The 12,747-nt window shown below is 37.7% G+C and overlaps 2 protein-coding genes and 2 non-coding genes across 4 annotated transcripts; 2 read left to right on the top strand and 2 right to left on the bottom strand.

Moving 5' to 3' along the window:
* The first annotated feature begins 257 nt into the window (after positions 1-257).
* On the top strand, positions 258-329 carry TRNAH-GUG (transfer RNA histidin (anticodon GUG)). The gene has a single exon. It is a non-coding gene; the product is annotated as a tRNA-His (tRNA).
* Positions 330-2,261: 1,932 nt separating this feature from the next.
* TRNAR-CCG (transfer RNA arginine (anticodon CCG)) lies at positions 2,262-2,334 on the top strand. The gene has a single exon. It is a non-coding gene; the product is annotated as a tRNA-Arg (tRNA).
* Positions 2,335-4,104: 1,770 nt separating this feature from the next.
* Positions 4,105-5,753, bottom strand: LOC137721478 (CASP-like protein 4C2). The gene is made up of 3 exons (XM_068460572.1): positions 5,185-5,753; positions 4,710-4,845; positions 4,105-4,575 (listed from the first exon to the last, which is right to left on the bottom strand). Exons 1-3 carry the CDS (start codon positions 5,388-5,390, stop codon positions 4,354-4,356), a joined length of 564 nt encoding a protein of 187 aa, XP_068316673.1. The 5' UTR covers positions 5,391-5,753; the 3' UTR covers positions 4,105-4,353.
* Positions 5,754-7,922: 2,169 nt separating this feature from the next.
* LOC137721336 (ubiquitin-conjugating enzyme E2 7-like) lies at positions 7,923-11,489 on the bottom strand. The gene is made up of 6 exons (XM_068460436.1): positions 11,408-11,489; positions 11,200-11,302; positions 10,442-10,539; positions 10,247-10,347; positions 8,873-8,950; positions 7,923-8,319 (listed from the first exon to the last, which is right to left on the bottom strand). Exons 1-6 carry the CDS (start codon positions 11,466-11,468, stop codon positions 8,242-8,244), a joined length of 519 nt encoding a protein of 172 aa, XP_068316537.1. The 5' UTR covers positions 11,469-11,489; the 3' UTR covers positions 7,923-8,241.
* Positions 11,490-12,747: the final 1,258 nt, after the last annotated feature.

Below are 12,747 nucleotides of genomic sequence, written 5' to 3'. Positions count from 1 at the left end.
ATTAATTTTTATATAAAAATAAGATAAAAGTAAGAATAAGAGAAGAGAGAGAAGGAGACGCGATTAAAAAGGAAGAGAACCTTACTCCTCAAAAAGGTCATCCGCTGTGTCAGATCCAACGCTTGATTAGCTTGCAATCGTTCTTCATCGGACGACCAAAACAATTGTCAAAAAATAAAAGACGACTAAAACTAATTTTCTACGAGAAATATATATATATATATATATATATTTTGGGGGCGGAAACAGCCAACCTAGTGGCTGTAGTTTAGTGGTAAGAATTCCACGTTGTGGCCGTGGAGACCTGGGCTCGAATCCCAGCAGCCACACTTTAGTTTTAAGCTTTTATTTTTACCAATATTTTATGGTTTCTCGAAAACCATATGAGAGAAGAGTATTGCTATTCACACATATATATTTTTTTTTAATATTTTTTCTAATTTTTGCTCATTAATTTTCTTTAATTTATTTGATCTGACAATTCAAAATTCAGAATGATGTGTGAATAACGTCACGAGAAAATATGTGATGATGGATAGATCAACTTGGTTCGTTCTAGGCATTCAATTTAAATTACAAATTTGCAAACAACATGGTTAGACCATGTCTCCACATAATTAGGATCCTAACTAGACACATCTTTAAAGCAGATGTCAAAAATGCCATATAGACACATAACAATAATAAATGATGTACCATTTACTCCAACTGAGATATCAAAGATGACATGAAAAGGAAGGCTAAGCTAACATGAACAAAGATATGTCAAATATGAAACTGCCTTCAAATCTGATTTTTACTAATTCCTAAGACATTCCACTTGCCTTACCTTAAATGTTAGCATATTTAAGTGGATTTGGATCTTCTCTTGAGCTTAGGAGGTCGAGTCTCCTGAGCAAAGCACACGGGCTGTTAGATTTTGATCCAACGACTACAAACAGGGGGGGCCTCTAAAAGTTATAAAAATCGTAGTCGTTGGATCAAAATCCAATGGCCCGTGTGCTTTGCTTAGAAGGCTCAGGAGAGGATCCAAATCCATTATTTTATTATTTTTAAACCAACAACAACTCAACTTTTATTATTTTTGTTAAAAAAAACATAAATGAAACAATAAATTTTGGCATATCGAGTGGAAGAAAAATATTGACAATATGCCAAATTATCAAGTCAGGCTAGTCAGCCATTAAATTTAAATTTGATGTTTTGAATTTGACGTCTCTTTTAGAGATGCTCTTATGTCGAGGAGAACTTATTTTCTTTCCATTAATTAAAACATTTCAAATAATTATAAAAGTTTCACTATAGTCCCTTATCAATGCCATTAATCAAAATAATTCCTTCTAAACAATAACTCACAAATGAATCTTTCAAGGGATTATGCAAGTTTCCGTAGCTGATAACTATCGAATTAATTTCATTACAAAAGAGGGTGGCTTCAATTGTAACTAACATTCAGTGCTACATGTCTACCGTTTGATTTCATTTTCATAACTTTGTGGATCTTTGTTACTAATATTTTTCTTTGTTTTAAAAGGAAGACAACCTGTTGCAAATTACGATTATCCATCCTTTTCGGATGGAGAAGTTATGGGAAATTTCATCTTGTCACTGACCACAGTCAAGCCGACTCATCAGCTAGAAAAATTGAATCCGAAACCTTCCACATTATTTTTGTTTATTGAAGAGTAGCAGATTGCGCTCTTACTACCGGATCACTTATCGTGGTTTTTGTTATTAATATTTCTTACAACTCAATGCTAGGCATTGACGAAGAACAGTTACAAAATTTGACCATTAACATTAAAACTTCAATAAAAGAAAGAAAACCGTAGAAACATTTTTAACGCCCCGCACGGACTATGGAAAATTGACTTATTTTGCTGTTTCGGGTTGGAACGAAATGGCGATAAAAGGCGGTTCTTCTTGCTCCACTTACTATCGTTTCGTTTCGGCTACAATTCAAAGCTCTTTGACATTGAACATCTCCTCGCTGCTGCTTCTGGCGTTTTCGCATTCGACCTTCGCCATTGAAGGTACCGTCTCTCTTTCTCTCCAATGCAGATCATAGATGTGACGTTTCTGACGGTTTCCACTTTTTGGATCGTAATTATTTCCGAGCATGTATTCTGCAATCGCGATTTGTCTGTGTTTGTCATTGTCAGCGTAAAACCCTAAACGTTCGGTGTTTTTTTTTATCCCATCTTTGTCTGCTTGAGAAATGTATTTGTAGAAAATCGTTTGCTTTGACCTGAATACGATATGATCGCATAGCGGAGTGGATATCGCATTAGACTCCGGATCTAAAGGTCGTGGGTTCAAATCCCACTGCGATCGTTCCCCCCTTATGCATTTTCCAATTTCTGTTTTTTTTTTTTTTTTTAACTTCTCTGTTAAGGGTTTTGGATACTGGGTAGAAAAATTGGACAAAGACATTGCTAAGTACTGCTGACAAGTGACATAACTCTCTGTGATTCGTATACTTTCGAGGATCGGAGATTACGGTAGTTCTTATATTTTAAGGAAATGGAAGATAAAATGTTTGATATGAGATTCTGGTTGCCACCAAATTATTCTGGATATGGATAATGTCACATTGAAAATATGCTTTACCTCCATCAACAACGATGCCACAGCAATAAGGTATCCGGAGACAGCGGTACTCTGGACGTGTTGATGCTCGTTAAAGAGAAAAGATCGCGGGAATGTCAACCGAGGATGGGAGGGGTTTCGTGGATCTTACGTGCCATTTCTAAGCTGGACACTGAGGGGTTCTGTGGTCGGGATCAGTTACGACTGTAGGAATCCACTCTGCATGGAATTATTCAAACGTGTAACATATGGAAGGATAATACACGAGAGGATATGATTGGATTTATTCTCGAAAAAGAAACCCGATGGAAGAATGTATTCCCAGTGATCAAAGATGCTTCTGCTCGTCGTGGTCTGAGGTTTCTGTGAGGCGTAGTTCCTTTTTGTACCCTATCAAGTTTTATGTAGATATGCAATCAGTTCTCCGACCTCATTTGGTTTGTATATCTTTGTGTAATGGGCGTTCGTAGATTCATACTCCTAACCTTGCGTTTGTATTTCTGGCGGTCATGATTTGTTGTGGAAACCTTAGAAATTTTCTGTTTGTTACAGCGCTACTAGACGGCGTTTACGTTCAATATCCAGATATTATTGGTGTATTTGTGTGCAACAGATTGTGCTGGAAAGCATGAAAATGTGCATTGAAGAAAGAATGACACTTTGTAGCGAGATACTAATTCATTCGATTGTATTCGTTTTTGGACAGATGATTGACGATGAAGGCCTGGAGATTTATGCCAACTTACTTGGCATGTTCATATTTTTTCTACTGATTGTTTATCATTACGTGACGGCCGACCCGAACTACGAGGGCAACTGACAAACTGAGTTTTGTGTGTGTGTGTGTGTTTATGGAGAGACCATATGGCAGCCTAGAAAAAAACATAGATGATACAATGTAGCATTTCAATTTTGTTAGTACACCTAAGGCCTTCAATTTTGGTGCTCAATGAAGCGAAAATCGATTCTCTACGCGAACAACACTTGTGTACATTTTGGTGGCTGGAATAGTTGAGTTCAAGTGAGTTTTGTAGAGTCTACCTCTCGTGGTAGGACTTTTAAGACACAATATGTTAGACTGTTGACTAATTTTAATTGATTTAGTCCAGACCGAGCCATGCCATGTGGTTAGTCCGACTAGTATCTTCACGTTGTAAGTTGTTGATCCAAAGAACATAAACGGCTTGCTCTCACTAGTGCATGAGCGATTATGGGTTGTTGATGGAGGCAGATTCCACAATATATCAATGACTCATAATCATCCAAACAAAGATTCTTGTGTAGTGAAATTCGTCTCATACCACTCGTTGCCCTTTTGTGTGCGTTATAAGCTAATGCATGGTATGATACGAGTTTCTTTTACTCTAGTATTTCTCCACAAACATTCACAAGTAGTGGTTCATCATAAAAATTAGTCTTTTGATGATGTTTTGTAGAAATTCGTAAAACCGATTTAAATTTTTTGATAAATTCTAACATAACTTGTAACTATAGCTTTGCACATTGAAAGAATGCTAAGCAAAAATTAAGTAGTAGTTAGCAACGCAAAAAGAATTCATGATTCTCCTATACACAATACGTCGTCGTCACGCAAACAAACACACACAAAGAAAAATAAGCTACATCCGCAGGGTCCACACCTCTTATCTCCATCACATCATCAGTCAATCCCGTCTGAAAATCAGACTACGGCCGCACAGTAAAAATCAACACCTCCACCCACCAAATATTCCCTCTGTTTCTTCTCTCTCTCTCTCTCTCTCTCTAAAGATGAAAACGAGAGCCCTTGATGATGAAGCAGGCGATCCGAAAGCCCGAGAGGAGAGATGAGAAGCCCAGGAACAGGAACCCCACAAAGCCCAAAGCGATCGAGATGTCCACCTGTATGCAGAACGCGTTCCACGCCTTACACGTGTCCATCCCTTTTAAAACCCTCGCCAACGCCGTTCCCGCCGAGTCTGCAGACAGCAACAGGTACGCGAACGCCTACACGATCGCGCCTCTCTCGTTAATCCTTTTTCTTTAATTTAACTAATTAATTAATTTTAAGCTTAACTGTATTTTTAAAAGTTAATTAAAATAGTTAGAGAGAGAGAGGGAAGAGTGAGAAAATGGAGGACCTGGTCGTGGCCGAAGTCGAACCAGAGCTGGACGACCTCGGCGAAGAGAGTGGATTCTCTGGAAATTTCCCAGACGGAAGCCACCATTTCGAAGAGAGAGTAGAGCGCCACTATTGCATTCGCTCCCACTACGAATCTGTTCTTTCAAATTTGACCCAATCAGTTTCTCTGGTGGAAAATATCTGGCTGTTTGGTTACTCAGAAAGTGCTGGAAAATCGAACCAAAAACAAATTCCAATTGTTTGCTTGTTTTTTTTTTTTTTTGGTCAAACAATTGTTTCCTTGATTTAGAGGACGAATAAAAGTTAAAAGTTTCAACTTTGAAGGAGATTTCGAAAATTGAGCCGAATAGCGCCATAAATTTTTAAAAAATTCAAACTTTTTTCGTAATTTCGATTCCACTGCATTTTCTCAGCGACCAAACAAACAGAGCGAAACTTAGGAAGAAAATTGGAGGTAAGAGTGAAATTGGTACCTGAAGGCGTCGAAGTGGTACCAGCGGGGGGAGTTGGCAGCGGCACGAGAGGTGGAGAGCATGAAGACGAAGGAAGCGAGGGAGGAGCTGAAGGAGGCGAGTCGGAAGACGAGGATGAGGTAGTTGAAGCGCCTCAGCTTCCGGAGCGAGACGGTGGAGTGGAAGGGATTGTCGCCGCCGTTGCGGTGAGGCTGAGGAGAGCGCATGGCGGCTGTGTTGGGGTTGATTTGCCGGGTTGCTGGTGCTGCTGGAGGAGGAGAGTGGGAGATTTTTGAGGGGGCGAAATCATGAGGGGAAGAAATTGGTGGTGATGAGGAGAGGAGTCACGGGTGGAGAAAGGCGATGAGTGAAAAGAGAGGATAAAAAAATGAGAGGGAAAGTTCGAGAGAGAGAGAGAGCTAAGAAAAGCTAAAAAGGATGTGTTTTAGAGAGAGAGAGAGAGAGAGAGAGAGAGAGAGGAGAAGAGAGAGAGGAGCAGGGAGACATGAGAGACAGGAAGCAGAAGGAGGAAGGAGGGAGGCAGGAAGAGTGTGTGGGTGGGGTAGTGGTGTAATGTGGGGGGCTTTCAAGCTTTGCTTTTACTTTCCCTCTATTCTTTGTTTCCTCTTTTCTCTGCTTTTTGGTTTTACTTTTCTTCATAACTATCCTTTTGGTTTTGGGGTCTCTATCCATACTTAATAATATAGATACGTTGTTACGGGAATGTCTCATGTCAATAAAATAAGAATGTGTAAGTTTTTTTTTATACACGTCTTTATTTATTTAAAATGGAATACATCATGTTGTGTAACAGGATATATGTACCGTATAAGTTATTCTCATATAGAGGAGGACTCACCTACTATCCTCATAATATTGTTGTGTTTAGTAACTAAAGTCCATTACTTGAGGCTCGTTTGAGGTTTTTTTTGTAAGAAATATTTTTACTCAAAGCGCTTAGAAAAACATTCAAATTTGTTTATTAAATCTCAAGTGCTCTTTAAGAAGCACCTACAAGTGCTTATTCAAGAAAGACTTGGAAGTTCTTCTACTAGATTTAGTCAGAAAGTCGTTTTTGAATGTCAGAAACTCATATAACCAAGCAAAAAAGTTATACCGGATAACAGTGCGTGATTAAATTAAGATCATATTACAACTTATCATCTCTAAAGGAAATTTTTTTTTTTTTTTTCTCCGTCACGAGATGTGAGTAATTAGTCGATTTTCACATTAATTCAGAGAATATAAACTTCCCAGCCCGCTGCAACCAATATTTTTACAGTTTCACATACAAATATTTTCAAATCAAACCAAATCCAATCCTTCCTTCATCATTGTAGCATGCAATTGCAACCAGAAAACCTAAAGACATCCATGGAAATCCCGTGACCAACTTTAAATTCGAGACAGACACCATTTTTCTCATGATTTTTTTTCTTTCTCCATACCATCTATCATCTGTCACCACCACTCAGGTGTCGTCTCTGACATTCTTCCCTTTGTCAAGAAATCTGTGATTCCATATCTCTCATTATGGTGGAGGATTCTTTCCCCTCCTAATTTTTCTCCCATTTTCTTCCCTTCTTATATGGTTACGGTTAAGCCACATCAATATCTTATATGAATTTTTTTTATAGAGATAATAAGAAAAAAAACAAAGTGTGAGAAGAGGGGAGGAAAGATGATAGGAATAGAAAGGGAGAGAATCCTACTTCGGTTATTATGCGAGTAATTGTTCGTTCGCTTTTAGATACAAGCATGGGAATGACAGGGTATTATAAGTGACAGACTGGCAAACCTTCTTGCCACATCAATTAAGATTTTGTCCCACATTGTTTCTATAGGTCACTAAAAAGAAAGATATAAGGTCATCTACAACCAAGTGCATAGACTTAAAAAAAAAAAAGGGCGAACTCAAGCTAACAAGGCTCACTGCTTTGCGAAGGTTAGGAGCAACGTCAATCGTATGCAGTCGTACTCTTGTTATGCATAGAGGCTATTTCCACAACTTGAACCCGTAACTTTTTAGTTACAAAGGAGCAACCTTTCCATTGCGCTTCCCCGCTTTGCCAAGGCTGTTTTCGTTGTGCCAAGGGCTATAGACTACTTTTAGCTAAAATTTGTGAAAAATCTGTCTCTAGTCAAAGGCCACAATGAATCTGGTAGTCAAAGACTACATAGCCATTCCTCCTGGCTACATAGCAAGTCCTCAAGCCCCTTGGCAGGCCCTTACATGTGTATCACAAGTTAAGATGTAAAGATTTGGTCCCACATCATTGGAGATGAAAAAGTTTATCCTTAAGAATTCTGTAAAACTTAATTTTTGAAGAGCTAAAACATAATTGAAGAATACGTTTAGCCTTCATGATTGAAGATGGTCTAAAAAAAACGGTAGAGGCATGAAACTCTTACTCGTCATGACTTGTTGAGTATAGCATTTGTTCAAATTCGATTGTTATTTCTCAACAACTTCATATGTTTTTATCTATTTTGTGTATGGACACATCCACAATTGCTTTTGATTTTAACAGACTTCAATTATTTGTCAATGCTCATCATTTCCCATGGTCAACATTCAGGTAAAGTTTTCAAAGACGTAATCGACTGGAATGTCCCATCTCTGATGGCAACTCCCGTACCAATATCACAACACGGCATGTAAGTTTCACTTCACATTACATATAATTGACACGAGACGTCACAATGATAGATTACTTTTGTCATGAAAGTTGGCTGGTGGGGTTCCAAAACTCATATTGAAAACCGTTCACTTGTTCATTCAATCATGATTTCATATTGGCTTTCCAAACGAAGTTACTTTTTTTCATACCGGAAAATATGAAAATGTAACAAACAGTTTGATACTTCCAAAACAAAAACAAAAACAAAAACAGTTTGCAGTCTGAGACATTCCTAACAAAAACAGACCCTCAAAGACGGAACTTGAACCCAGTTGCTAGCAACAGCAGTTGCATCGGACGCAAGCACGGTCTTGTTGCAAACAGCTCCATTTCCTCAAACAGAACAAAACAGAAGTATATCTGGCTGCATGATATCTAGCTAGTTTATGCAATGAACTCATAACATTTCTTGAGACTTTCTGACACACCGCCCTACTCTCTTCCGGAACTCCTCCCTACTTTCTCTCCATTGTTTCTGCAAACACACATAATTAACATGTCAGCGGATTAGAAAGTTACGACAACGTATATAAGTAAATAAGATAAGCCATTCATGTGCATCGCCGGTTGAACCAGTTGAAGCGACACTTATGGCTTCACTGTTTAAAATTCAATACACACAAGCCTGGATGACAGTGAATCCTAGTATTGTGATGTACGGAAAAGCTGCTTAAACTATGTTTCTGTCCAATGTGTTTTACTGGGAAGAAAATCACGTCTAATTTGTGAGCTTAGATGTTACTTTTAAGAAAACCAAGTGGACTAACAAGTGCATACATGTAAAGCATAGTCCTCAATCATTTTCTTTTTTTCAATTAAGAAGCGGTAGGGTTTAGGAATTATTGAAGAGCCCCAGAAAATATGTTATCAACAAGTACTAACTTCCAAAATCGAAGCATTTATACCATGTCGTTCTATATGTGAACATTGAACTCCAATGTCCAATCCAAAGTAGTGTCGAACAAAAAATACTCAAAAGAACTGATCATGGAATCAAAACATAAAGACAATAAAAATACAACACCTACCGCAGCATCGACATTCGCAGGAGATTCATCATTAGGGCTTGAAAGCATTGAGATTATACTCAAAACAATGCTCTCAACCTGCAGAAAAACAAAAAATTCGTCAGTAGATCCTCAACAATACGAACACGCTAACTACGTTCATATAATAGTATGGATGCATAAAATATTAAACAAAATGCCTGGGACATTCGGTCTGTGTGTGTAACCCAGAACCAAAACTAACAATTTACATTCGATAATATAGACACATCCACAACTGTCTCCAGTTAAAGACATCCCTCAGAGTCATATATAAACAAATGTTATACGAGTTCACCACAACTTTCAGTATGTACCCTATATTTAGGGCACAACTTCATCATCACTTCTCCAACAACAATAGAAGTAAAACTGGTGGTTTCCTACAGCCATTCCGAAGTCAGTGTCACAGATGTTCAACTTGCAACAAGCCCACTTTTCAAACAACTGATTCCATTGCTTTGTAAAAGATGGAGTTGGTCCCGGACACCAGTGCCAACTTTTCCATAAGCACCTAAAACACTAGGTAGAGACAACTTGAAGATTAAATCACAACTCTCTTCACTTGAGCACTCCCGATTGAAACATACAGAAAGTTCAGATATGTACTGTATCATCAACTCTCAAGATTCTGTCACTATACTGCAAGCTTGTCTCGTCTCATATGGTTCCTCCTCAAGACAAAGGAACAGGAAGCAAACAAACAAGAGGTTCATGGTGCTAAGCTGCTAGCACATTACAATAATGACTAATGATTAGGAATTTGCCAATCGAGCAATGCACTAGTTTCCAATGCATCATGCAGGTAAAAAAATGTACTGCACAATATAATAACAAACCCGAACCCAACTCAAGCAATCTTTGTCTAAACTAGAGTTGTGCTAGGGTTTAGGAACAAGCACCTCAATACTGGCTTAGGGTGAGACCCACAGGGCTATTGTACAATTCAGTCCTGTGACGATCTCATTTCAATCCTTATAGTTAGCCACCACCAAGTTGCACTGCCAATTATAACTGCCATTAGATAATCAGTGTATTAATGACACACACAAACTTGATCAGTTACATATCTGTAACTCTCCAAGTTTCGAATCTTTATCCAGAAACAGCATGTCATCCAAACACGCACAGCGTTCTAATATTTCATTGTTATATACTTGAAACAGAAAGCGGAAACCACACTACAAAATCCGCTAAGTAACTGATCCGGTGCTTATAACCACACAATGGTAATACAGTTGCAACTTGCAAGCCAACACTGCACCCTAAAATCTTTAGGATTATGGCTACAACTAAACAAGTGAAACCATCAAATCACAGAGCAATAATAAAGTAAATTGACAAATAAGTACATACTGTATGGACTGGATTCCAGCGCTCAGTTGCAAGCTCGTAGCCATTTGGATCGTCACCAGGGGGATGAAGAATTGAAATACAAACCTTTCCATCGGCATAAACTGCAAAAAACATGGAAGCTTGATCACGATGAACTAAAGGCGGAAAGGAAATATGCAAAAGTTACTTCAGAAACAATATACAGAAGACAGTCACCATTGGGGTGCCACATCTCTGAGGTAAATCTCACGACAGGAGGGTTGCACAGATAATCCTCGGGGAAACTCATGATGGCATTAAAGAAACCGCCCTCACTACAACAAAGAAATTATAATGAACTAGGTCAATTAAAGAATTCGGTTCCCAAAAAAAAAATCCGAAATCCTTTCTTGCCTTCACTATCAAAACAATGCAACAATTAGCTTCTAGTAACATCTGCCGAACACTGAAAAATCAAACGACACTTAATCCAATCATGTCAAAATCAAATAAACATTTGAAACTCTTTTTCGTATTCACTATCTAAAGAACGCATTAAATTAGCTTCTGGTAACATCTGCCGAACACCGAGAAATCAAACAACACTTAATCCACTCATGTTCAAATAAAATAAAACATCCGAAACACTTTTTCTTCTTGACTATCTAAAGAATGTATTAATTAGCTTCTAGTAACATCTGCCAAACACCGAAAAATCAAACACCACTTAATCCAATCACGTTCAAATCAAATTTTCATGCTTTAAGCAAAACCAAAATCTAATCATCACAGTAAAAGATATGAACTTTGAAACCAATTCCATCAAATAATCAGAACCCAAAATTAAACACATGAATTCAAACAAACCCTTATAGTCATATCAAAAGAAAATCAACCTGTTAAAAGAACACACACATGCACCAAAACAAAAGACATAAACTGAATTTCGAAAAAAACCATGTTTCAAAGAACGGGAATGACATCGAATAACATACTAGAGAGTGTCGGGTGGGCCAATAATCGTGACACTCCATTCGAAGATGTTGCCTTCGTTCACCAAACCGGCTGAGAATCCATCAACTGGGTTTTTACAGAGATCTACATAAATATTCAGAAGAAAAAAAAATAAAACAGAGTAAAACAGTTAAACAAATTTTCACAAAAGAGAACACAAATATATATGGATTGTGGTTAAGGTGTAACCTTTGAGTTGCTTTTGGAGGAGGAGGCTGGCTTGGGAAGCAGGAGCAGGACTCGCAGCCATGGCAAACGCAGAGAGAGAGAGAGAGAGAGAGAGAGAGAGAGAGAGGATTTTGGGTTGGATTTTTATAGAGAAAGGAGTGGGTTTTGTTACATATAGAGATTAAGAGTTTGTACTCGACTTGTTTTGAGAATCAAACCGAACGATAAATTCAACCCATCAATAAATTATAACTTAACACTTATGCCGATGCCACTCCCGCCACCCCAACTGGTAAATAATTAAATTCATAATTTACAACGAGTTTAGTGGTTTTTTACTTTTATTATTAATATTAGCATATGGGCATGCACAAAGTGTGTGAGAAAAAAATTTATTTTTGTTTTTGGAATAGAATGAGAGAGGAAGAGAGTGATAGAAAATGTGGGAGTGTGATTTTTTTTTAATTAGAGATATGATATGTTAGGATTACATGTAGGTGAGGCTTTGAAGAAAAAAAACAGCAAAATTTGATTGCGTGAAATTACATTTCTGCCCCATATTTCTTATTAATGTTTTGTTTTAATTAAATGGTTAAATTGGTAATTTCATAGGATTTTAGTTGATAATGAATGTTTTATTAATTAGTAGAGATAAAAAAATTGGGCTTATTCTATTAACACCCCACATTTATTTTTTTAATTAAAATCTATCTTATTGCACCCCACTTATTTGTTCATAATACCCTCACACCCCACACTTCCAACATACACCTTACATCTTCCACATACACTCTACATCTTTTACATACACCCCAAATTTTCTACATACACTCCACTCTCTTCATAATGGTTTCTTTCTTCTTATGCCGTTTGATACAAAATCATTCATGTCACAAAGGATTTGCTCAACTTTTTTCCCCTAAATTATTTTTTGGCAACAAGGATTTGCTAAACTTTTTTCTAACCAATGAAAAAATGACAATACATTTTAACCTTTATCCACCTGTGATGGTACATTTTGAACATGGTCTGGGCTAGAAGTTCAGGCAGCCCCCCAAAACTGGGATTAACTTCTCAATGTTTGAGGATACAAAGTTACTGAAAGTAGCTAATTTGGATATCTGTCTTATAGCTGTGAAGGCCGAGGCATCTCATCTTGCCCATGACTTGGATAACTATCCTATATTCCCAAAACTAAGCTACTTGAATCAACCTCAGTGTAATTTATGGTGGATTTTCGCCTTGATTGATTTTTAGTTGGACTTCTTTTCTTGCTACAATGCATGTGTGTGACAAGCTCTTGAGATTCCAAACAAACCGCTACCCTATTTGCCAACAACCAATTGAGAGACGTTTGACGA

This window comes from Pyrus communis, chromosome 16, assembly GCF_963583255.1.
Source record: "Pyrus communis chromosome 16, drPyrComm1.1, whole genome shotgun sequence".
NCBI lineage: Eukaryota > Viridiplantae > Streptophyta > Magnoliopsida > Rosales > Rosaceae > Pyrus > Pyrus communis.
The sequence above is the reverse complement of the archived record's forward strand: the minus strand, read 5'-3'. Positions and strand labels throughout refer to the sequence as shown.

What these genes read in the sequence shown, in the direction of transcription:
- LOC137721336 (XM_068460436.1), bottom strand. Translation starts at nt 11,468, where the DNA reads ATGGCTGCGAGTCCTGCTCCTGCTTCCCAAGCCAGCCTCCTCCTCCAA. An exon ending in CCTCCAAAAGCAACTCAAAG is followed by an intron (nt 11,303 to 11,407) that starts GTTACACCTTAA and finishes ATATTTATGTAG; the next exon opens with ATCTCTGTAAAAACCCAGTT. An exon ending in GGCCCACCCGACACTCTCTA is followed by an intron (nt 10,540 to 11,199) that starts GTATGTTATTCG and finishes TCTTTGTTGTAG; the next exon opens with TGAGGGCGGTTTCTTTAATG.
- LOC137721478 (XM_068460572.1), bottom strand. Translation starts at nt 5,390, where the DNA reads ATGCGCTCTCCTCAGCCTCACCGCAACGGCGGCGACAATCCCTTCCAC. An exon ending in TACCACTTCGACGCCTTCAG is followed by an intron (nt 4,846 to 5,184) that starts GTACCAATTTCA and finishes TTGAAAGAACAG; the next exon opens with ATTCGTAGTGGGAGCGAATG. An exon ending in TCGACTTCGGCCACGACCAG is followed by an intron (nt 4,576 to 4,709) that starts GTCCTCCATTTT and finishes GCGATCGTGTAG; the next exon opens with GCGTTCGCGTACCTGTTGCT.